Source organism: Tetrao urogallus (assembly GCF_951394365.1).
Source record: "Tetrao urogallus genome assembly, chromosome: 3".
Taxonomy (NCBI): Eukaryota; Metazoa; Chordata; class Aves; order Galliformes; family Phasianidae; genus Tetrao; species Tetrao urogallus.
The window spans coordinates 49,527,339-49,551,553 of NC_136815.1; the positions used below are offsets into that span (position 1 = coordinate 49,527,339).

The 24,215-nt window shown below is 41.1% G+C and overlaps 1 protein-coding gene across 1 annotated transcript in view; it reads left to right on the forward strand.

Annotated features, from left to right (window-relative positions):
- Positions 1-24,215, forward strand: part of MTCL1 (microtubule crosslinking factor 1) — a gene marked incomplete at both ends in the record, with an annotated part of 98,405 nt that overhangs the window by 47,044 nt on the left and 27,146 nt on the right. Inside the window, 7 exons of the mRNA XM_079533618.1 lie at positions 3,144-3,203; positions 5,279-5,356; positions 8,998-10,323; positions 11,291-11,446; positions 18,984-19,076; positions 21,946-22,176; positions 23,554-23,742. Coding sequence (XP_079389744.1) covers positions 3,144-3,203; positions 5,279-5,356; positions 8,998-10,323; positions 11,291-11,446; positions 18,984-19,076; positions 21,946-22,176; positions 23,554-23,742 — 2,133 coding nt within the window. The remainder of the gene's footprint in view (positions 1-3,143; positions 3,204-5,278; positions 5,357-8,997; positions 10,324-11,290; positions 11,447-18,983; positions 19,077-21,945; positions 22,177-23,553; positions 23,743-24,215) is intronic.

The window sequence follows — 24,215 nt, forward strand, 5'->3', positions numbered from 1 at the left end:
ACTGCAGTGAAACTGTGGTGGCAGAAAATTTCCATTGAGTAACCTCTTTCCTGAGAGGTTATGTTATCCAGATGACTAATAAAGTCTTGTTTAAGAGTGGAATGGAGAAACATTTTGGTAGACAGCCAGTTCTGGTTAGTCTCTTGAGTATAAAAAGTAGTATAGAAATGTTCCTTCCAGTGTTAATTCATATCAGCTTCTATTGCCGATTTCCTGCACTTCAAAGAGAAAGACGCCTTTATTGTACCATTTTAAATCACTTGGCTCATAGTGTGTTCCACCTATTTCTTTTTTCAGTGGCATCCCCTGCCCTCAGTCCTACAAAAACGTCAGCGCTGTAGGTTGGTGTTGCACGCACGCAGCCAAGATTCACAGCAGCACACTGGAAACCTTTCATTGCTCCCATAAGGGGATTTAGGGGACTTTGGTCTGAGTAGTCCTTCATGCCATCCCTGTGTTTGTAATCCTGTACTGACAGGTGGGTTTTCTTCCCCCGATAGCCCACAGAGACTCTAATACAAGCTAGAGTTGAGCCCCTGCGTGATGGAAATACAAAGCACTCTGCCAATCCAGCACTGATCAGAAGGTTTTCATGCAAATCCAGCAGATTGGTGTGAAAATGCTGGAGGCGAGGTCCTGTCTATGGCATAATGTTAAAAGCTTGTTACTCTGGATCTGTGAAATCCATTTTGTTCAGTGAAGAGTGAAGCTCCCAAGGCCAGGTTGCTACCTGCGTGTTTCTTATCATGTGATCCAATTCTCCTACCTATATTTTACTTCCCTTCCCTTTACTTTCCATGCATTACTCCTTACAACCGAGCAGTGGGTCCATCATTGCCCGCTGTATACCACAACCCATCCAGCTTCTCAGGTTGGATGTATCTAACCATGGCTCTTTGCTTTGGTTGGAGCAGGATGTTTCTAGGATCGAGCACAAGGTTTTGCATCTCCAGTATTGTTGGTTCTTGTGAACAGAGGCTTCTGCACAAACTCCTTTCTGACTCCAAGAACTTACAAACTGAATGAGCAACCAGACAGCATCCTCTTGCTTGCTGCTTATGCTACTCTTGCCTGAAGTCGCAAAGAGCAAAGGTTATGAGAGTAGGGCTGCCCCCATGGCTCTTCAGCCACACTGACCAGCCCCACTGACCTGGGGGCTGGGGCAGGCACAGTGGCTGGCAGCCGCTTGCAGTTACATCTCTGTTTTCAGAATAATGCCACACTGAAAATAGAAAAAGGAAAAGCAGTAACAGTTTATCCTGGCTAAGCTTGTGTAGCAGGTTTTCATATGTTTGTAGTGTTTAATGTCTTTTTTCCTTAATCTGTTTCAGTATCTACAAAAAAAAAAAAAAGAACATTTCTCTAACACAGCTTCATTAGTTATAGGACTTCCTGAGATTAAAGTAGAGAGCAGATTAGCAAAACCAAACTGTAATATGTCTTGGGCATATGGTGCTGCATATGAATGAGCGTTAACTACTTAACTGTGTATAACAAAGAGCAGAATTTGTAGTAGCTGCCTAGCTTAACAGTCAGAAGCCACAAAGCCACGGAAAGCTTTTGCTTGCATTTGCACGGTGTGTATCCCCAAGCTCACACTGTGTTCTCAGTCAGCTGATGACAGGAATAAAATGGACATTAACTAATTAGCAGGATGCCTCTCCCTCCTCCTTATTCCTCTTTGCTGGGCTTGTGTTTTGCAGACCTTGTACTGAGCCTAGCTGAGCTCTGGAATCAGAATTACAGAATATCTTGGGTTGGAAGGGACCTCAAAACCCATCCAGTCCCACCCTGTGCCATGGGCAGGGCTGCCCCCCAGCAGCTCAGCTGCTCAGGGCCCCCGTCGAACCTGGCCTTGAGTGCCTCCCGTGATGGTGCACAACTGCTTCTTTAGGCAGCCCATTTGAAGTTTGCATCCTCACTTATGCACCTGTAAACTTCAAATACACCCCAAAAATGTGCAGTCCTGCCCTGGGTTAACATTGGGTATGGAGTTGGGTATTCTGCCCCTTGGATACAGGAGCTGCACTGGTGCAAGCAAGCTCATGACAGCCAAAGGTTTGTCTCAGCGTTGCCCCTTGTGGAGTGAAGTAGTCAGTGGAAGAGGACACAGTGTTGGGCTGATTGTTAGGAAGCATCATCCTTCAAGCCTTCTCTACTTTTATTGACTGAAAGAATCCTATTTTCTCTTGAGCTGTGTCAAAGCTTGCTGTGCTGCTTGTTGGAGGGACAAGCAAGCAGAGCACTTTCTGATCGCGAAGGTGTTACAAGCTGCTGAAGGCCATGTTAGAGGCATAGGCCGCTATGAAGGGATCTTGAAGTACCTGAAGGGAAGCACTGCAAGCCAGAGAGCCCCGTATTTGCATCTCCTGTGTGCATGGAGCAGCTTCTAGAGAAGCTGAAACTCTGGGTGCCAGCAGAGTGGTGTAGCCAGCTTTGAATCAGGCAACTCTGTGGTTTCCAGGTTGCTGCTTTCCTACCTAACATCTATTGTACTACTGTAACACTAACATACTTCAACCAACAAAAGTCAAATTTTTGAGGTTTCTAAATAAATCTGTCTTAAAGCAGTTTGAACTTGGTGCTGAAACATAAGGTTGGCAGGATTGGTGAAACACTAGGCTGAGCTTCACCTTCTCCTCCTGAGAATAGCTGTGCTTTGGAGGTGAGAGGCTTCATGAGCAACATTATGCCATATAGCTTAAATGTGCTTGACTTTCCATTTTTCTGTTTTGCTTTCCTCTGAGGTTTCCACAATGTGTTTCACATCCACTGTGAGTAACATTCTTGGACTTCTGCCCTGGATTAATCAAACATAAATCATTGCTTCATACCAAAAGAAAGTTTTGACAAAAATTGTGGTGGTCCAGAGGAGAAGAAAAAGAGGTTTTCTCACCTGTGAACTTTTAACTGATTTTATTCCTTTCTTTTTTGTGTATGTGAGTGAAATATTGTGCATTAGAAAACCCACTGACAAGGCCCTGATAATTTTGCTTTCTTAGTGATTAATACCAAAAATTAAACCCCCGCTGCTCGGGAGAATATCCCTGCTTTCCCTTCATTTAGTTTTATGATGGTGGGCTCTGCCAAACTTGCAGACTCAGTGCTTGGCTTATCAATAACCCAGCAATCTTCTGTTTCAGAGTTCCCTGAAGAGAAGAGGCAGCAGAGAAATGCACAAAGAAAAAAAACCATTTACCCAGGTAAGGTTTTTGAGAATGTGCAATCTAGATCTAAATCACATGATAGAACTCAACATGTCTTTTTATGGGTGTTGACAGGGCCATCAGACGCATTAACTACAGTGCAATTAGGACTTAATCTATTGAGACTTCCCAGAGATAATGTAGAAGCAATTTAGGACAGGAGTACGATCCCGAAACCATGGAGCGTTCTGGTTTGCTGTACATTCATCAGCAGAGCCAGGCTGAAGGTTTCCTACAGGAAGAGAAAATCACCTTGCCTCACATAGTAATTGGATCGCAGCTTAGGGAACGGCTAAATTTATACGTGGTGCAAAAGTCATTGCACTAAGGAGTGGCTTGGCAGACAGCACTTGGCAGGCAGCAACTGTTCAATTTTACTGCTTCCCCTAGCTCAGGTAAAGGGCAGAGCCTGAGCTGGACCCTTTATCTGCATCCGGACACTGTTTTTTTTTTCTGTTGTCCCCTGGGCTGGTCCTCCTCAGGGCTGTGTTTCCTTTGTTTTTTGTGCTGACAGTGGGAGTTGAAGCCTTTCCCAGCAGCCATACGGTTACTGTTTATAGATAGAGGGATGCGGATAGCATTTCCCCTAGCTGCAGAGGGAGCCAAGAGTGGCATCATTATCTTCACTAGAGAAAGGTTGAGCCTCCCCTGCTGTCCCTTTGACAGGCTCAGTACACACATCCGAGACGTATGGTTTTCCTTGGAGCCAATGGAGCCTTAAAATCCCATTGATTTGTAATAATAGCTGTAATAAATTAGAACATGCTGCACTTGAAATGGGCTCCATGTGCGGCTGAAGGGGTGTGGTGGGCAGTCCGGGAACTGTAGTCTCTGCCTGTAGGGTAGAGCAGGGGTAGCATCCCTGTGGAGTGTGTACAAATACAGCTTAATTGAACCTTAAAATGGGGCACGGGCTTTCTTCCTACATCTCCTGTTACAGGGAGTTAAGTCATCAGTGAGATCAGAAGAAATTTGTTTTCCTGCAAATGTAAGATACATGTACATATATGTGTGCGCACGTGGAAATTACAAATGAAGGCACAGTTGAGTCATTTGGGGTATGTGGGAGGCACTGTCCTTCCTTCCCTCCCTCATTCCTGGAAATACAGAAAAATGCAGAGAGAATGAATTCATGTGCTTGCTTCCTCTGCCCAAATCCAGACACTGGAGCTCAGGAGTTTGCCTCTGAAAGCCTTTTAAAGGGCTTCACAAAATTAATGGAGTAACCCAGAGTCAGCTCTGCACCACAAAAATATGATTCCAGAAACCACCCAGGGAAGAAGACTTTACACTGTATACACGTGTGTGTACACCATGTAAGCAAAGGATTTTTATTTGAAAATGAGAACCACTGTGATAGCACTGTACAAAGTAGCCACTTTTTTTTTTCCAAGCAATTCTTTAGGGCAAGAAAGATAGAGAAAGAATCTTATATAGTGACATGCTTTATCCAGTCAGGGCATGTCCTAGCAGTCTCCCAGCTCTAGGGAATTACCCAGAGCAGTCTGCGAACCTGGGTATTGGTTCAGAGGAATGTGCTGTTTGAAACAAGAGCACACCACACCAAGTGCCCAACCTGGTCCAACAGCCTCTGGGTCCTGAGGCATGGCTCATAGGGGAAAGTGCAGACACAGCCAGGCAAGTTCGTAGCACTACTCTTCAAGGGTAGCCACCCTAAATAGCTAAAATAGTTTCACACACCTAAACTGAGATACCTCAGGCTGGACACAAAACAGCTTTGGAGTTGAAGGCTTGGCTTACTTAAGCCCGCATTATGAACCTTTTTGTCTTTCTCTTTGTCCCTACTACATATTTAGTGACTGAAAAGTGGCCACAGACTTAGACTGTGTAAATTTGTGCACCTGCATACCTACAGATATGTATAACGTAGAGCAGATATGGTATTATTAGTTACTGGGAGCTCATCATAAAAATGAGTGGCAACATCACGTCCACATCAGGGCACAGCTGAAATACATGTTAAACTGATTGTCTAGAAGTCATGTAAAAGCAGAGTTGTTAGTCATGCTTACCTGCCTCTAGCAGTACTGAAGAAAAAAGTTTTTATTCAGCAGAATTGCAAAGTGGAGCTTCCTGGGAAGTACCAGGCACCAGGCAAAACACAGAGAAAAGTGGTTCTCCAGCGCAAGGTAGGAGTCTGGTGCTCACCAGGTGCTTGGGTGCTGGTTATACCGCCCTGTCGTCGGATCCACAACCCTGACACGCTTCCCCATCTTCTGCCTGGCAGCTCCTGTGAGCCGGTGGTGGTAGAGGAGATGGTGTTGGTCTCTATCTATCTTTGTGTCTTCTTGCCAGAAAAGAAATATCATGTTTGGGAGTTTTTGATCAGATCCTTGTTCTCATCACATCATTTACATTGCATAATGAATTTAAGTTCCTTTTTTTCATTTAAGTTTCATTTCTTTATCTCCATGCTCTCCATTTGCCTAAATTAGACTGCAGACTCTTTAGGGGCACATCTGGGCTTTCTCCTTTTGACTTATTTTTTTTCATTAGCATCTCTCTGTAGTGCTGTAAAGAGGTGTGGTTCAATAGCATGCAAATATGCACTATCAGCAATCATCAATTCCCGTTTATCCTTAATAATCCCTAAAACCAGTGATGAGCACCATTAATGACTCTACATTTTTGCATTGTCATTTGTCTTTTTTTTTTTTTTTTTTAAAAGCAGTCTGCCCTACATTTTTTAGGAAAGTGTCCACATGCTGGATGTGAAATACAGAAATACATTCAGGCTGAGCCATAGCCCAGCTTTCAACCCTTGGGACTTAAACTTCTTGTTCCTCCAGAACAATGGAAAGACTATATTCTCCTTCTTTTTATATTTTTTTAATTATATTTTTGGCTTTCGTTGTATTTGTTTTTTAACTTGTAACAAACAGTAATTTCTGTGATTTGGCCTTACTATGGTTTGCCTTGCATTTCAAAACTCTACCTGCCTGTGTGGGTGACTTGCCCTCTTCCTCCTTCCGCTTGGTTTCAACTGATCAAGAAATTGCTGATATTTCTGTACACAAAGTTTCAGAGGGACAGATGCATGAAGGTTGGGATCCTACCCTTCTGGCATGTTTAGATCTCGCTGATAATCTCTCCTGGCCATTCTTTTCTTTTGGGAGGAAAAAAAAAAAAGCTGTCTGGGGAATGGGATTTTCAGTAGTCACATTCCCTGGTTGGGAAGCGTGGATGATCTAGAGCTTTCTCACCTTTTCAGATGGGATCCATATTTAGTAGGCGAGATTAACATCCATCAGCTCTGTTGTTCAGTGTGAGGCTTGTGTTTGTTTAATGAAAAATATATTGTTTGTTTCATCTCTTTCAAAAAAAAATACAAATGTGGTATTTATTTTTTTCTGTAGACAAAACCTAGCAATTAAATAATGTCATTAGAAGAATACTTATAACTGTTTTTGTCCTGCTGTAATAACATGCTACCACCATGAAAGCCTTGAGTTTGAGCTGTGCTGCAGTGATGGGCCTGATCCCAGATCCACTGAAGCTCTTCCCTTTGCATCAAAAGCTTCAGAATGCACAGTGCGTTGTGTCAAGTATGAGGCAGTGAGTGCTATTGGTACTGCTTGCAGTCAATCCATCCAGCTGCTGGAGGAGCTGCCTGTACCCCTCAGAGCCCTGGGTAGGATGTGCACATGGACTGCTCATCACCTTGGGCATGGTTGCAGCTGCTATAGGCAGTCGCTCTGCCCACTGGGCTCCTGCAGCCAAATTGGACAGCAAGCATGGAGAAGGACACTGAATCACAGAGTGAGGAAAATGCCAGATATAATTATTTCCAAGCTTTTAACAGACAAGTAAGGAAATATTTGAGAGATGTTTACAGCAGTGCTCTGTATGTACTTTTCCTTGTAATCTTTTATGGGATACTTAATTTGCAATTCAGATTCATCAAGAGGAAAGCAGTTTGCACATATGTGTCAGCATGGCAAGGAGATGTGTATATGCGAAAAGAGAGAATGGGAAAAAAAACATCTCCTGGACTCTACTTGTAGTTGGTTATATGCATCTTGCCTTCATTCATATAGAACTCACATTACTAGTGCCAGAAAGTGGCCAGAAACACAACCAGAGTTTTAGCTAGTCAGCTGATGTCAGCTTTCTGATAAGCAGACTTCGGCTTATCACAGAAAACCACACATGAATAGGAACTTTGACTGTTGCTTAACCATATGATGGAATTAGCATATAAGTTGGGTTTGTTGTTTTTTTTTTTCCCCACTATTTAGTATTTTAAAATCACATGAAGCTTGAAGCAAAATCAGTAGGAAATATGATGAATTTAGAAATATGCAATTGATTACTTCTGTGTCTGTATTAACAGACACAGTATGAACAGCTAAAATTACAACATAATTCATAATTAGTATATATTTAAATAGGATGAGGAGAAATTAATTGAGGTAACATAAAAGACACCATTACCAATGTGCAAAGACTGTGTACTTTAGAAATTAAATTATTTCCTCAGATTGCTGAACCATAATTAGTTTTGTTATTTTTTTGCTTCTAATAGGCTGATCTGGGTGAACAATTAACATCAGTCTTGTAATCTTCTGGATTTGGTTGTCATTATTAGGAATTGTAACAAAATGGTGATTGTGAAAGACAACAGTGCCACAGAGACTGAATCGAAGTTTCCATAGATAATTGCACATATGTCCACATGGCCTAACAACAATGATGAAATCTGCTGTCTCCAGAGATCGTCTTTCAAAGCCTGCCTTCCATTATGCTGCTAATGCTGATAAATGTGTCTCTTATAAGGCCAAGTGCCTGTATCTCCATGACAATTCATGAAAGTGATTCATGCAAAGAAATTGTTCATCAGCTTAGAATTTATTTATCCTCATCTCTTATTTCAGCACAATTACAGCACAGTGCACACTGGAGTTTTCATCAGAGTGACATTTAGGACTTCAAAATGCCCAACTAAAAAAAAAAAAAAAAAAAATTAAACTCTTATTTAATACATTGGTTCTTCTAGAAAATAGTGCAGATTTTCGCATGGGATGGGTTTGAACATGACTGTGATTTAATGATTTTTTTTTCCTTTTTTTTTTTTTTTTCCCCTTTTCCCTTGTGAGTAGTTGTCTGTAGCAGGAAGAGTGTTCCATCCTAATAATAACAACAGCAGTGACAACAGTAGTGCTTCCTATGCTGAAAGGGAGCTAGGTATTCCATCTTTTTCTCACAGTGCTGTGAGATCCAGTTAAAGAACACAGTGAAGTGCTTCTTCACTTTGCAGGACAACTGTGCAGCTTAGCACGTGTTTTTGTGCTTCACAAGCTGAAGAAGCCCAAGGTTTGGGATTATGACAGGGAAATTTGTTAGAGTAGTTTTAATTTCATGATTAATTTCATGATAAAAGTGAGCAAATGTAGTGTGAAAAATCAAGTGCCAACAAATCTCTACACCTTTCCAATGTAGTCATTCTTGTTTTCCACAAAATTTGCTCAGGATTTGAGAAAAATTAAACACTGAGCACCAATGAGCACCTTTGCACTGGCACTTCTGCATCACTGAACACTTGCACCTGATTTTTATTTCTCTATTTAACTCTGGTCAAGCTGCTTTGCAAATTTAACCAGGACCAAACCATGAAACGTGTCAACTGTGTGGTTTGTGTGGCGCTGTCTCTGTAATGTTTGTCTTCCTAGCAGACATGGCTCAGAGGGTGGGAAGGAAAGATTTTGGAAAGCGAGCAACTGCTTGTGCTTCTCTTCTAATGTTGTTTTGGTGCGGGACTTGTTCTTGGCAGGAGGACAGTGCTGATTTGAAGTGTCAGCTTCAGTTTGCCAAAGAGGAAGCAGCGCTGATGCGTAAGAAGATGGCCAAGCTGGGGAGAGAGAAGGACGAGCTGGAGCAGGAGCTCCAGAAATACAAATCCATCTATGGAGATGTGGACAGTCCTCTACCTACAGGAGAGGCTGGAGGCCCACCCAGTACCAGAGAGGCTGAGCTGAAGCTTCGGCTGAAGCTGGTGGAGGAGGAGGCCAACATACTGGGCAGGAAAATAGTGGAACTGGAGGTGGAGAACAGGGGGATTAAAGCTGAGATGGAGGATATGAGGTGCCAGTATGAGAAAGAGTGTCTCAGCAGGGACCACATTTCAAGCATTCCTACCTCACCCTACGGCGACTCTGTGGAGTCGGCCACGGAACTGCGCCGACACCTGCAGTTTGTGGAAGAGGAAGCAGAACTGCTGAGGCGGTCAATTTCCGAAATTGAGGATCACAACAAACAGCTAACCAATGAGCTGAACAAATTCAAGTTTGAGCCAGGCCAGGAGCCGGGCTGGCTGGAGGATGCAGCGTCCAAGTGCGGCGGGCCATTGCAGGAGGAGCTGAAGTCTGCCAGGTTGCAGATCAATGAGCTGAGCGGGAAAGTGATGAAGCTGCAGTACGAGAACAGGGTCCTGATGTCCAATGTGCAGCGGTATGACCTTGCTTCCCACCTGGGCTTGCGCACTTCCAGCCCCAGGGACAGCGATGCTGACAGCGATGCGGGTAAGAAGGAGAGCGACAGCGAAGAAGGTCGCCCGCTCCAGCCAAAGAGAGAGGGGCCGATCGGGGGTGAGAGTGACTCCGAGGAGATTTATGAGAAGACATCAGGTTTTGGGAGTGGGAAGCCATCAGAAGTCAGTGACCTGTGCTCCACCGACTTCATGCGAGCAAAAGAGGACACCGAGTCCTTAATTAACATCAAACGTGAGGCCGAACGCCTCGAAAGGACCGTAGATCGTCTTATCACTGACACAGACAGCTTGATTTATGATGCAAAGGTGCATATAACCAGCAGCCCATCCACTGAGCAGGATTTCAAAAGTGATGAGCGAAAGGAAGAAGATAAGCATGAACCAGAGCTTCTGGATGCTATCAATGCGAGGATGAAATCTTTCCGGAAAGAGCTACAGACCTTCCTGGAGAAGGTTGATCACATAGGGGAGGGCCTTAAGGAGCAGGTGGAGGACCTCTCACCTCTTCCCCATCTCACAGAGTCTTCCAGTTTCCTATCCACGATGACGTCTATGTCACGAGACTCTCCCATTGGTAACCTGGGGAAGGAGTTAATCACAGACTTTCAGGTAGGTCAGCCCCTTGTTTGTCCTCTTTCTATTTATCCTTTCTGTTTCTTGCTGGCATTGCTACCCTAGAGCTAATTTTCCTCACAGCTGCTTTGTTATGATTTTAGACCTGCAATATATTAAAGTGTGTAATATTAAACAGACACTTTTATAGGATTTTTCTTTTGTTTGTTTGCACAACTCTTTTGATTTAGAGGCGGTTCCTCATGGCAAAAAAAAAAAAAAAAAAAAAAAAGCTAATCCACTGGTACTATGGAGGTCTGTGTTCTTTTTGTGTGTAACAGCAGTGTTTCCCTGTGAAAGAGGAGATTAATTTAAAGAAAAAAAATCCTAATGAAAGTAATTTAGCAGCCTTTCTAAGAAATGCGTGGAGGTCTTTATTGTGCTCTCCGGTAAAAGGGTCAGGCATGTTCTCAAAAGCCTTGCCAAAAGAACCCAACCCAACCACCATTTTCTAAGTGATATGTTTTGAAAAGCCTGCTTACAGCTCACTCCCCTAACCGAGCAGCGGGTGAGAAGCACTGTAGCCAGCGAAGGACTGCCTTGCCTAAAGCCTTGCCTATGGGCGCATGTCTAAACTGCCACAGCTGCCACACTGGATATGGCTTTTCTGCACAGCACAAGTAAGGAAGGAAGAGCTTTGTATCCCGTATCCTTCATGACTTGTATGCTTGCTGTTGGTTTGACTCATGCATCCTCATTGCATGCGCCTCATAACCAGTGTTTGCATTCTTTTTTCCTCTCTTTCTCTTTTTTGCTTTTCAGATGTTTCAGCCCATCATTTTGCTCATCCTCATTTTAGTTTTGTTCTCTTCACTTTCTTATGCCACTGTGTTTAAGTTGTTTTTTCTGTTCACGCTTTTCTTTGTCTTGTAGTTTTTCAGTCGTCTACCTTACCCATTTTTGTTTTCTTTATTCCCTCCTGTCCTTTTGTTCTTTTATTACAAACTGCCCATGCACCTAACAGTCCAAACTGAGGGATCAGAAGGAGTGGCAGCTCAAACAAGATCGTGGAGAGGAGCGAGAAATTCACCACCAGCGAGTCATCACCGACCCACACCGCAGAGCTGATGGAGACATAAAACTCTACAGGCCAGGAGACAAGGGCTGTTTCAGTCTAGAGGTCAGCAAAGCAGCCCCCTTGCTCACTGCCTCCTGCTGCCTTAGCCAAGATATAAGGAATAGAAGCCAGGGGTTGGGGAAGTAAATTGGGCAAGACACAGCACTAGTGTTGTGGAAGTTTTGGTGACGTCTATTCTCCCTAACATAATTTCAGAGAAGCACAATGTTTCTGACTGTGGACTGGTCAACCTGCTCCCAGTAGTTCTGCAAAGTGAGAAAATGTGGCTCAGGGACTAAGCGCAATTTAGTATAGTAACAAAAAGCCTCTGTTAGAGATTTTAGTCTCTAACATCAAATTGTGCTTCTGTGACTCCAGATTTCACCTTGTTGGATCTTTTTCAATCCGGAAAGCCTACAGATAGCGAGCACTTTGCATTTTGTATAGCAGTATTCTGTGCAGGAAAGGGTTTGGTGCTGGCGTGCATGGGAGCACAGCAATTTTCAGCTTACAAGAAAAATCTTATTTAAAGCAGAATTCTCCATTGTTTTGGTTGTTGAGTACTTTTCCATTCATCAAAGACATTGATCAGTTTTTATTTAAATCGTCATCCATGCAGAGGTCATATCAACCTCAGTGAGTATCTCTTTAGCTAGTTGCTCATGAACATAGATTGTCCAGACAACTCATCTTGAAAAAGACAATTTCCAGCCTGTCCTTGTAGAAGCAAGTTTGGAAACTTTTTCTGCAAGCCACCAGCAGGCCAAATCCACCTCGAAACTGTGGTGGGTAAAGTAGTTGCTAGCGAGGGAGGATTTTTAACATGTTTTTAGTGCTAAAGACACATGCAAAGAGGCCTTAGTAAGTCTGAAGCCCCTGATTAAATCTGGAAAAAAGGAGAATGCTAACTGGCACAGCTGTGTTTGTCAGTAAGTGATAATAAGCACCACAAAGCAGGGGTAGGAAGAAGGAGCGTCAGGGTGGCTGGTAGCCAAACAGCAACATGTTGTACTGAATGCCAAAGAGAGAGTGGCTCTTCATCTTAACGCAGGTAATTCTTTGCTGGTTTTTGTTTTGTGTGTTTTAAACTACCCTGATAGTGTAGCATTTTGGTAGCACTGAATAATTAATTTGTTTAGGAGATTGTCAACTTCTCACATTTACCAGCCATAACAAGCCTCAGAAAGGATATCTGTTCAATCCAGGACACTGTAAGTCTCTGGCTGAAAGGTGAAGTTTTTCTTCAGCTGCAAAAGGGGAAGATGAGGTAGAGCGCAGTTGAGTGTGGACCCTTTTGCAATTGTGTTGGTCTGTAGTCATGCTAGATTAGGTCAGAAAATGATGAAAGGAAATGTTTGCAATATTTCTGTTTAAATTCTGTCATTTTTGTTAATTCCCTCTTGCCTTAGATCGGGCACATTATTATATTGCCATGCATATGTGAGTCCTCTGTTAAGATTAGAGATTTGGGTAGTTTGGGCACAATCTCTTTACTTTCCTGAGATGAGATGGTATGTAAACTGTGCACAGAAAACTGTTTAAACACAGGTTGAGTAGGTTTGACCACTGCCTGACGGGAATGAGCCCAGTAAGTATAATCAAAGGTAGAGACTATCCAGTTGGCGTGGGTATGTGCTCAAAAGGTGAGCGAGGATGGAGTTTAAATGTCCCAAATGTGAAAATCTTTAAAAACAATGTGCTTGATTCAGTCAGGTTTACTTAAACAACAAAGAACACTGCATTGCTTTATACTGAAACTTTTCAGTGGGTGGACAGCCGGTAGAAATCCTATAGTCTTTAACAGTTAATGCTATCTGAAGCAGAAGATTCCTCCAAATAATTTTGAATATTATCAGTTTAATCCTTTTCTAATATCATGCACTGCATTAGCAAAAAGAAAAAAAAAGTCTACTATTCCTTTATGCCAGACAAAAGGAAAAAAATAATTTTCAAATACTAAAGGTTTTTTTTTTTTAATTACCACAGACATTTCAAATGGAAATCTTTCCATTCCCACATATAAGCTACTATCTGCTTCAGTTTATGAAATGATCGCACTGTTCAGTGAGTCGTATTGATTGACGGTCTTCTCACTGTGCGTGGACTTTCAACGTGAGAAGACATTTCATTTCAGTTAGGCAAACGATTTCATTATAAGCAAGCAAAACCTTCTTTTCCAAAGTGAATTTTAAGTTGAAAATGTCCCAAGCAATGCTGAGCAGCTTCCATTTAGCTATTTTCTGTTTTTAAAAATAAGCATCACAGGAGCCTAATTGTTTGATTAAGAACAATGAATGCAAACTGACTTCTGCTTGAAACTACCCTGTAGCCTAACTGTAAACATCTGCCTTTGTTTGGTCTTTGCACTGCAGTTGTTAGTGCAACAGTATTATTAGAATGTATTTGCGTATTAAAGAGGTGGGTTAGAGTCATAGTCCAAGGGAAATTATGTCTTGAAATTGACTTAAGAGCAGGGCTTTGTTTTCTTGCTGAAACAAGCTGTTCAGCTGCTGCTGCAGGAGGCTGGAGACCATTGTGGTGGATGTTCAATCCATTATTCATGACTTTAGCAGAGCGGGGTTATGGTGGGAGGGGGAAACCATTTTTCACCACCCAAAGAAAGGCGAGTGATCAGGCGAGAGATGCCACAACTGAAAGGCATGGAGGAACTAAAAAGGGTAACATAGTGCTTTGTAGAGTAAATGCCAGGTATAATCAAATGATTAATATGGCAGTGAATGGAAGCCAGTGCAAAATGCAATAAATAATTTTTCATCTGGTGAATTTCAACCAGTGGAATGGCCATAAACAAAATGCAGCTTCTTTAAAGCAGGGCTGCAGAGTCTTTCATGTTTATTCAGAGATAATAAGACATTCTAGAGAAGAAAAAAAATCACTCTTTCAAAGGACTGAATACATCTTATTGCAGTGTTTGATCCAGATGTTCTAAAATATAGCCGTATTTCCTAGCAGATTCTGATTGTTCAGTGACAGGGTATCGTTTCTGCACTTACTGTGTGTGTATCACCTGAGGCAAAAGTACTCATCTTTGCATTTTACATTTGGGTACTGTGATTATTTTCATGCACAACCTTTAAAAGCTCACAAATTTGTTTGTATGTACAAAAATGCCACGAAATTTCAGTTCCTCGAATTTTATGAAAAAAAAATCATTGTTTTGAGTTAACTTAAAAGGTTTGATTTGTCACCAGAGAATTAGAATAAAAGCAGGTATGGCAGGAAAGATGAGAGCATGTCTTCAGAAGAAAGTTTTCCATAAGATAGATCTAGTAGTAGATGAGAAGAATTCATACTGAGCAATAATTTCTTCTAGGCCATTCTTAATCTGCTTATCCATTTTTCTTACATATTGTGCCCATAAGAAATATGAAGCAGCTGTATTACTGTGAATTAATTTCTGGGTTAAGTGTGAACCAATAGATACAGTGATGTTCAAGTTAGGCAAGTCTCTTTACCACCTGCTTTGAATCAAATCTTCAGTATGGATCCATTTTGGACACGTCAGAATTTTGATCTGTATCTTGGATATTCTATTTTTAGATAGTTTTAGAGTCTGTACTCCTGCTGTGCAGGAGTAATTCCCCTTGAGAGCTTTTCAGCTGGGTGGCTTTCGCAGCAGCTCCAGCCGTGCACTGAAAATTTGCACATCCTTTTCTTCTGCCCTAATTTAAGATTTTGTTTTCCCAGAAAGGAAATAGTGGATGTTTTCTACACTGTGATTTTTCTTTATTTTTAAATAAATAAATAAAAAGAGGAAGAAGAAAGGAAAAAAAAAAAAAAAAGAAGAAAAAAAAAAAATATATATAGGCATGACATAAAAAGTTGCATAACTTAGTGTGCACTGTGCCTCCAATTTAAAGTTGTGGGAAGAAGAAAGACAAGCATGAGCTGAACTGTACTTCTTCCCACCAAGATTAGGGGCAGCAAGAATAATTTACTTTGATGAATTGTGTTCTTTCTTGCTATGCAATGTTCCCTAAAGGTTGACCATATAATGACTTAAAAGACCCTTTATGATGTAAATCTGGATATCTCAGCCCTAACTGAAGTCTGTATAGTATCCATTCAGCGAGATGGATTTACAAAGACTGGGAGCAAAGTGTTTTTGTGTTTTCATAGAGCCGGAGACTCTTCATATAAGCACAGGGAAATAACCACACAGTACCTGTTGTGCACTTGTAAATGGAATATAGATCATATATTTTTAAATGGGGGAGGATAAAAGTACATCTTCGGAAGTAGCCTCTGAGGATCCAGTTAGATGTGTATTGCATGTCAAAAGTAATATAAAAGGCACTGGAAGTTCCTATCAATCTGCTTTATTGTATGTAAGCAATAATCAGGTATAAAGTGCAAAAAAGTAGTCATTTTTAGAGTGTGTGGTCTAAGGCATTTTAAGATTGCAGCAGGTGAGCAGCATAAAATGTTCTTTAGTCTTCCTTGCAATCATACACAAACACAGGAGAGCATCTTTCCACCTTGCCCCCCCAGGCCTTAAGGTGCTCCATCCATTTTGAAAAAAGGCTGCAAAGAATGATTTTGTGGAATCTAATGTTCATGGTTGTTGTATACAATTCAATTCAGAGACAAACAGAGGTTTGAATTAGCTATGGTAAAATCATACAAACAAAACCAAGCCATACCTCATGGTAATCGTACTAAAACAGTCAGCAGAAATGTGGAATGTATGAGCCAGAAAGTAGCTTGAAAAGCCTTCAACTTGGCAAGAAAGTCAGAAAGATGTTGGTGGAATGAGCTGTGGCGATGACCCCCAAACTGTGGATGACATTGACTATCCTTGTGTGGTAAAGACAGCGGCATCGATTAGCTTGTTCTGGAGAGATACCAGATGAGACAAAATGGCTTAGCAGAAGGACTTAGTTCCATCTGTCTGGGATGACAAGGGTGGAAATAGGCGTGGAAAAGTGCTAACTGGGTTTTATTGGAAAACTTTTGGTTGTTGTGGAGCTGCAGATGAAGTTCAAATGTTTCTATGATGTTTTGATGGAGTAGCATTAGCCTGTAGTTCCTATTGTAGTGTGTTTCTGTGTCTCTAGTGAGTTCGTGTCTGTTACTGTGGTGTCAGTGTGTTGTGTGATGGCCCTCACATTCAGGGCATTTTCTATTCCTCCTGTAGCACACCTGTTACTGAGAAAAAGGAGACAAAGAATGGAAGTCAGCAGGATATCAACTTCTGTGTTAATTTTGTAGCAGTGTTGTTTTCCAAAACAAAACCACAGTTGTGCCACAGACTGAATCCAGCTGATTATACGGAGCATACAAACATTCACCAATGCACTGTCAGGTGCCTGAGCTGCATATACAAATATCACTTGGTACATTTTTATGTATTCTTCATTTATTATCCAGACATTTAGCAGTAATCCATTAGGCCCTTAAGCAGCCTTATCTCCCTTGATTTGAGCAGTACTAATCCCACTGCTCCTAATAGACATGGTATTATGTGAAATGATAGGCTATGAAGAGCCCTCAGGTTGTGCTGGAAGTAGAATGTTGTATAGCTCTGCAGTCATGCATTAACTGCTTTTCAACACATTTACCACTTATAAAAATATATCACACTTAAACAGGCAAAGCAATTGTAAAAGGATTTACACTCTTAAGTGTGCATGTAATAGTATGTTTGCCTTTATGATGCATTTAATCTCTTCCTAGTAATTTCAGAAGCTATCACGCAATCCTAGCGTCCAAGTTTCCTGGAACTTGGCTTTGCATGGGCTGCATGCTTTTAAAAAAAACTGCACCGGTTTATCATTTTCATGTTCTAATTTTGCAGACAAAAGATATTCCCAGTGTATATGTAACTGTGTAATCACAATTAGCATTAGTCTAAATTGCAACATGTGATCTTGTAGCAAATTGTTAGAAAACGTAAATGTGAAGTGAATAGTGAAAAAGTCCAAACCTTACCTTCCTGGTTGAAGCTTTTGCTGCTCTGATTCAGTTTCTAGTTTCAGGAGTCCAAAGACAAATTACCTTTCTAACTGCCAAAATACGTAGCTCTATGATTGTAGAGAGTCACGCTAAGATCAGTTATACTTCATGTATATTTTAAATTAACAACATATGAATTTTTACGAGAATTGTGCTATTTTCATTTCTTGAGGCAAACTACAAGATATTTTTACATGATTATTACCCATGGGAGGGAGTTGCCATGTGTAACTGTTTTTGCCAGATAGGCTTGGCACAATTCTGAGTGATTTTGAATTCACGGAAACACACATTTTTAAAATTACACCAGAATTAACTAGGTACACTGGTTCTTGTTTACCACATACCTAAAAAGTGGGTGAGACAGTGAATGTGTCAGCTCGCTCTTGGTCACCTTCTGATGCCTTTTGGAATGCTGAAGGCGTCACTTCTTCACACACAACACAGATATGCACAAGTCAGTGAGGGTATCAGAATCGTAGAATGGCTTAGGTTGGAAGTAAGCTCGGAGATCATCCAGTTCCAGCTCCCTGCCTTGGGTGAGGTTACCAACCACTAGATCAGGCACTACATCAGCATCCAGTGGAGAAGGAACTTTGAAGCCTGAGAGGATCTCTTCTCTGAGTGTGTCTTTACTCAGAGAAGCAGGTGTTTGGTGGCAGAGTGTTTTCTGTGGTGGCACTGCTGGTGTGTGCAGAGAGCCTGGCTGAGCAGCATGCCTGTGCAGGCAAAGCATCCAAAGCAAGAGAGACAAAATGGAGGACACAGAAAGTGCTGATCGGGAATCTAAGTGCCACAAGATTAATTAGTGCAGCATAAATAGCAAGGTCTGTGACTCTACCTTCTTGGGTCTCTATTTTTGAATTAAGTAACTGTCAGGAGCAAAGTGGATGGGGTGCAAATTTATATTCAAAGTAAAATTGAAATTATTAAGATTAAAAAAGCGGTTGACCTAAAGGAGAGATCCTTAAGCATAACGGTCAGATCTCAGGCGCACCTAATTCGTCATCGTGACATTTGTGGAGCAATTTTTTTTGAGTCGAAATTGCAGAATTAAGTCAACTTGTGCAGAGAGCTGCTCTGTGTCTGAAGAAAAGAACTTTACATGCTTAATTGTTTTAATAAATGCTGTCCCATTAACTGTCTAATCAGAAGTATTGCAAATGAATAAATAATAAGGTGCAAAATGTGTACATCAGATACATCTTCTGCAGAGATGTTAAAATTCAATAGCTCTGATTACCATAGTAATATATGCTACCAAATATGGAATCCTGCAAACAGGAGCTGATCTGGCAGATGGCATTCATGGTGAGCTGTTTCACTTCCTTGTGCCGTCCTGGAGCAGAGGCCCGAAGGAAGGAATGCTACAGGCAGCACCAGCATCACAGCTTTAGCCTTCATAAGAAGCTACACAGGACATTTCCACACATGCTTAGGACATTGCTCCTTATTTGCACACTGTGCTTTGGTTTTAACTGTTGATAACCATGAGTTGTATAGATGTCTGTCCTGCGGTTCTTCTCTTTTTCCCTTTTTTTCCACAACCAAAACCCATTTTCTGCTAAGCCCATCCTTTTGTCATGCTGATCAGCTGAGGGATTCCCATGTTTTACCTGTACAGAGTGTATCGATACAGGAGCTTCAGGCTCAGCTTGAGCAGGAGGCAAGACTTCACCAGGAGGAGCAAGAAAAGTTTACAGAAAAGATCATTCAGGTAAATACGAAACCCGACTGCTGGGAGACATGTGGCCATGACTCGTGGCGTGGACCATACTGTCCTGGTGGAGCCTTGTTGAGCTCCCTGGGAGAGCTTGGAGGCTGGGGAAATGCAAGCACATAAAACCTGTTTTGCTAATTTGAATCTGTTTTCTCCAATTGTTGGAGAGCAGTTTTGTCTTCTGGTGTGTAGACTGTGTTAGAAAGAGTCCATGGTACTGGACAAAACTGAGCTGTAGGGGGGGCACATTGCCAGATGGCCACCTCAACAGAGGAGTGGAAATTGAGGCAGGGATAAGGAATAGTGCAGAGAAGAGTATATCAGCCCTGTCAGCCCTCTGTGAGGACAGGAAGGGTACATTTGATCTCTGAGGGCATGTTGGGTTCTGTGCCCTATTCCAGACCCCTCTTAGCCCAAAGAAAACCCAGCTTTTCTCTGAAGCTGGAGGAGTTGTACTTTAGTAACTGAGACACCAAACAGGATCTTTTGTATCCCTCAGTGCCCCGTGTTTCTAACCTCTTGTTTGTAATTGGTGAACAAATCACATTTTGTTATATGGGTTTCCCTGCTTTTTTGAAGGCTAGAACATATGAGCTAATCCTTTTGTGATCTCTAGCTCCTAAAGCAAAACAAACGTTACTTATTTTTGCAGGCTGTTTGGCTCTTAAAAGAAGTTTTGTTTTTAAATTTATTCTCAGACTAAATTAAGCACAATTACTGCATAATGTTAAGTATTTATGCTTGTGCCAGCTAATTGCATTTTGCCCAAGTGGTATCTCTCATTTTTCATAAGTAGCTTTAATGTTTGGTTGATCTCAATAGGAGCTTTCTCATGGAGGTTTTGCTTTTGAAGGAAACCCGTAAATTGATTTCTTTCCCAGTTGCCTTGGCCATGAATGCTTTTTGGATGTTATGCCCGCCTCAAAGTTATTTTCTTTTGCAGTAGCTATCCATTGAAAAAGCACAAAAATATTCTGCTATCTCCACCTGGACTTTCTGCAAGAATCTGTGATCATAACGGCTATTAAAACAGTGAGAAATGCAGCAAAATCAAAGCTTTCATTCATGCTTTCAGCTAGCAGAAATTGAATAATAAAACTGTCTCCTGGATTCTTTATTTTTTTTCCAGATTATGGCCATCCTGTTGATATTATTCCTTTTTTTTTATCGTCTTCCAGGACTTCTGGTGGAAATGACTCATAAGTCTTTGCTGTATTTAACCATAGCTTCATTTGATGGAAGAATTTGCATCAACTCAAAATCTGTTCATTTATTTCCTTAAAATTTAAATATAAAAGAACTCCTTTTTTACTCAAATTTTTTTGCAATACTTAATGACATTACACTGGTGTGTGGTAGCACTGTATAGTCTCTGTGAGTGTCATCAGGAGTTGCTTGTGTGTTTTTGGGCCATTTATCTGATACTGTTTCAGAGTACTTTTAAGATGCATTTTAAACCCATATGATTTAGCAACTGCTGTGAATAATTTAATCAGGAATATTTTACAAGCCTTACATTTCCTTAAAGAATTATTTATTTATCAATTTTTATTATAAAAATCTTCCAAATCATTTAGATCAATGTTATGGATGTATTAATGCATAGTTGCACAGATGTTGTAAATTTGTGTTATGCCAGAGCACATCGTTTAAAGGGCAGGAGAGTCCTTAGTAAACAGTCTAGTATGGAACAGTAACCTGTTAGTAGTAACCTGAAGGTTGCCATGAAAACCAAGCATATATTTGTTAGCAGTACTAAGTGCTAGGGTTGCAGAAGAAAAATCCATGAAGCATTCTTCATCCTCGTGTGTTGTTTCTTGCAGGGTATGCTCCTTAAATCATTATGGTCATTAGTTTACTTTGGCTTTCTTCATTGTGGAGCTGGTCAGGCAAGGGAAAAGCTCTTCTATAAAAAGGAAACTTGTAGAAACTGGCATCTGTAAGCAGTGGCTCTGTACTCCTTTTCTGACCTTTCTTGACCTTTCTCAACAGCTTGGTTGAAGGGGAAATGCTATCTCATCCATGTAGAAGAAGAGATCCTGTACAACAAACTTATACAAGTGTTATGGGGCCAGTGACGTGTAGTGGTTTGATTTTGACATATTGAGGGAGAAGTCGCATTTAAAGAATATTGTTTCAGGTTGGCTTGTGTTGAAAGGGATGTAATGGTGTCTTAGCTTTGAACAGTGATTTTTTTCTGGTGCTTCTGGTACTGAAACTGAGACATATTGAAGGCCAAGGTGCAGCCTATTTCTGTCTCTTCAGATTCTGCCTGTGTCCCTGACCTAGAAGTATTTGTTTTCTAGGTTCAGAGACGTCTGAGTATGATGCAGGTCTGTGTGAAGCACTGCCCTTCTAGAAGGAGAAGGAGGTATATTCACAGAGGAAGGGATGAGTCTGTAGCCAAGGAGATTAGGATAATATTTCAGGTTGTCTGAAGGGCAATTGCAGTCCCATCTCCTAGAAATAGTTTCAAATACATTTAGCAGATGTGATGTGTGTAGCACTTAGAGTGGTACCTATTCCAGGAATATACTGCAGGGATACAATCAAGAGAGGGAAGAAAATTTGAGTATAAAACATTTAAGCAAAAGTAGAATTCTCTTGCATCCATAGAGTAAACATACTGTCCAATTCCACGGCACATTACTTAGATATGGTTATTAAGCTAAGTTTATTGGCTGCTGTCCCTGAATTTCCTCAACGTGACAGTTATAACTGCTGAGGAACTTGTTGAGCCAAACTGGGTACCTATTCACAACTGATGAAAATTAGATCTTTCAATTTGTCTCAGCCAACAAAATCCAAATTCTGGAGACCACCAGCACACCAGCACTTTGACACAGTGTCTGTTGTTCCATTAAAGCTGGAAGAGGAGCATATGCAGACCCTGAGGAGGAAAGATTTGGAAGTGCAGAGCTTGACTTTGCAGAACAAACTGGAAGAAAAGACTTGGAGCCAGGAGAAAAGTTTGCTGCAGCAAGAACTCAGGCATTTCAAGCAGGATACTTTCCTCGTGTATGTCAAACTGAAGTGGCTGCTGAAACACTGGCGGCAAGGCAAGCAAATGGAGGATGATGGGGAGGACATACTAGAGGTAACTGGCCCACCTCCACTAACCCAATGAAACTGCATCGGATGTTCTTTCTTTAACTGTAGATTTTGAATATGATGTAGCATCACCAACTGTAAGTAAACTTAGATTTTAAGAGGGTTCAAATAAAACACAAAACTTTTTCTTATTATTGGTTTGTGCTAAAGGATGTTTTGCATTCTGTCTTCATGTTACGCATCACCTATCTTTAAATCTAAACCCTTAACTAGTACAAGCATTTGGCCTTAAAAAATCTCCCATAGTAAATGAAGACTTAATTAAGTCTCTAAGATAATAACCCTGAATAATTTTTGGAAAGAAAAATATCTTAGTGAGCTGATGGAGTCAAATCTGTTTAGATGGGTTGAGTGCTTTTGTAATTGTGTGCAATGTGTTCCTTATAAAGCCTTCAGTAATACAGATGGAGGGAAGCTCTGTTTTCACGTTGGCAAGAGAATTATACAGTCTTGTGGGAACTCACAGTGAATCATTCTTGTTTTTTCCTTTTCTTCATACACACGTCTATCACCAGGCAGGAGCAGTACACTAGTAGTCATCAAAGTAATTTTCCAAGTAGCAACTAAATTAAGATAAGGAATTTCAAGAGCACACTAACAACCTGGAATCCCAAAGCTGACACGTCTTAGCAGGGATGTGATGGCAGAAAGTGCACTGTAGAAAAGGTGCTGCTGTATTGTGTCAAGCTGCATACCCAGAACTACAGTTTGCTTCAGATATCCTACGTAAAGGAAACATAATAAGAAAAATGCACTTACCCATTCTGACATTTTAACCAGAATTCTGGGGATCATAGAATTATCCTGCAGTTCTGAAACATTTTGCTAAGGCAGCTAAGTAATTTTTTCAGTGTTTCAGATATTTATATACCAAGTGTCTTTCAGTCTTTTTCTATGTTTGGCAGAAAAGGTCTAGTAGAAGTAGCTCCACTGTTATGTATTCTGTATAAAGGGTGCTGTGGTATAATGAGTCAGAAACAAGGGCTGAGTATCTATTTAGAAATAATTCCATTCTGCTTTATTTCAGCAGTACTAATTTGCTTGTGTATAAAATAGCTCATTGTCTAGTATCAGAAGAGCTTTCATTTTTTTTTTTTTTAATTGTTTGGATTTTTGACTGGGTAATTTACAATCAATCCATCTCTACTCATCACTGGTAGCAAATGATCTGCTAACACAGTAGAGAATATGAAGTGCTAGACTGGGATACTCTCTGATCTCTATATTTTCATTACACAATACCACCAGTGTCCTGTATGGTTTTTCATTGATGCATGGCAGACTAGACCCACCATACTGCATTTCTCTCTACCTAAGTAACTGGCAAAGAGAGTGTTGCTGTGTCTCATCTCCTGCATTTCAGATCGAGCATCTTGAAGCCCTCCCAGAATTTGGCATTCAGTCTGAGCAGAAGGCGGATGATGTGGAGCGAGAGGAGGAGGAAGAGGATGTTGTGTTTGCACTGACAGATTTCTCCCAGCGTCCCACTACAGAAAGTACAGATCACGGACCACAGCTGCAGACTGCAGAGTTACTGCAGCAGCAGAAGCAGGTACCGTACCATTTGTATAACGTGTTGTAGGAATGGAAACTGGATGTTCCAAGGAAATTCATTTTTTTTTTCTGCTGCTGTGCTAAGTCACCTAAAATCACACTTGCAAAAATCCTGCTAGCTGCACAGCAATTACAATGGACTTTGTCCATTATATTTATATTTAATCAGGAGTCATGTGATTACTGTTCTCCTGTTGGCAGATGCTATCAGTGAAAAATCCTATTTCCTCCTGTGGCTGTTTGCCCAGAAACATCTATCAGTATGTGATGGTTTGCAGAATTCACATGCTCGTCTTTCTGAGCACATCTATTCTATTCTACTGTCAAGCTTTTAGTGAGTAGAGGTGATTTTATTTCCTTTAAATTATTTAAGAAACTAGTACATATACTTAATGTTTTCCTTAGAGATGATGAGAAAGCAATGCAAAAGTTCCTTCCTGTCACTGGACTTGTTTTTAGATACCTAAAAGC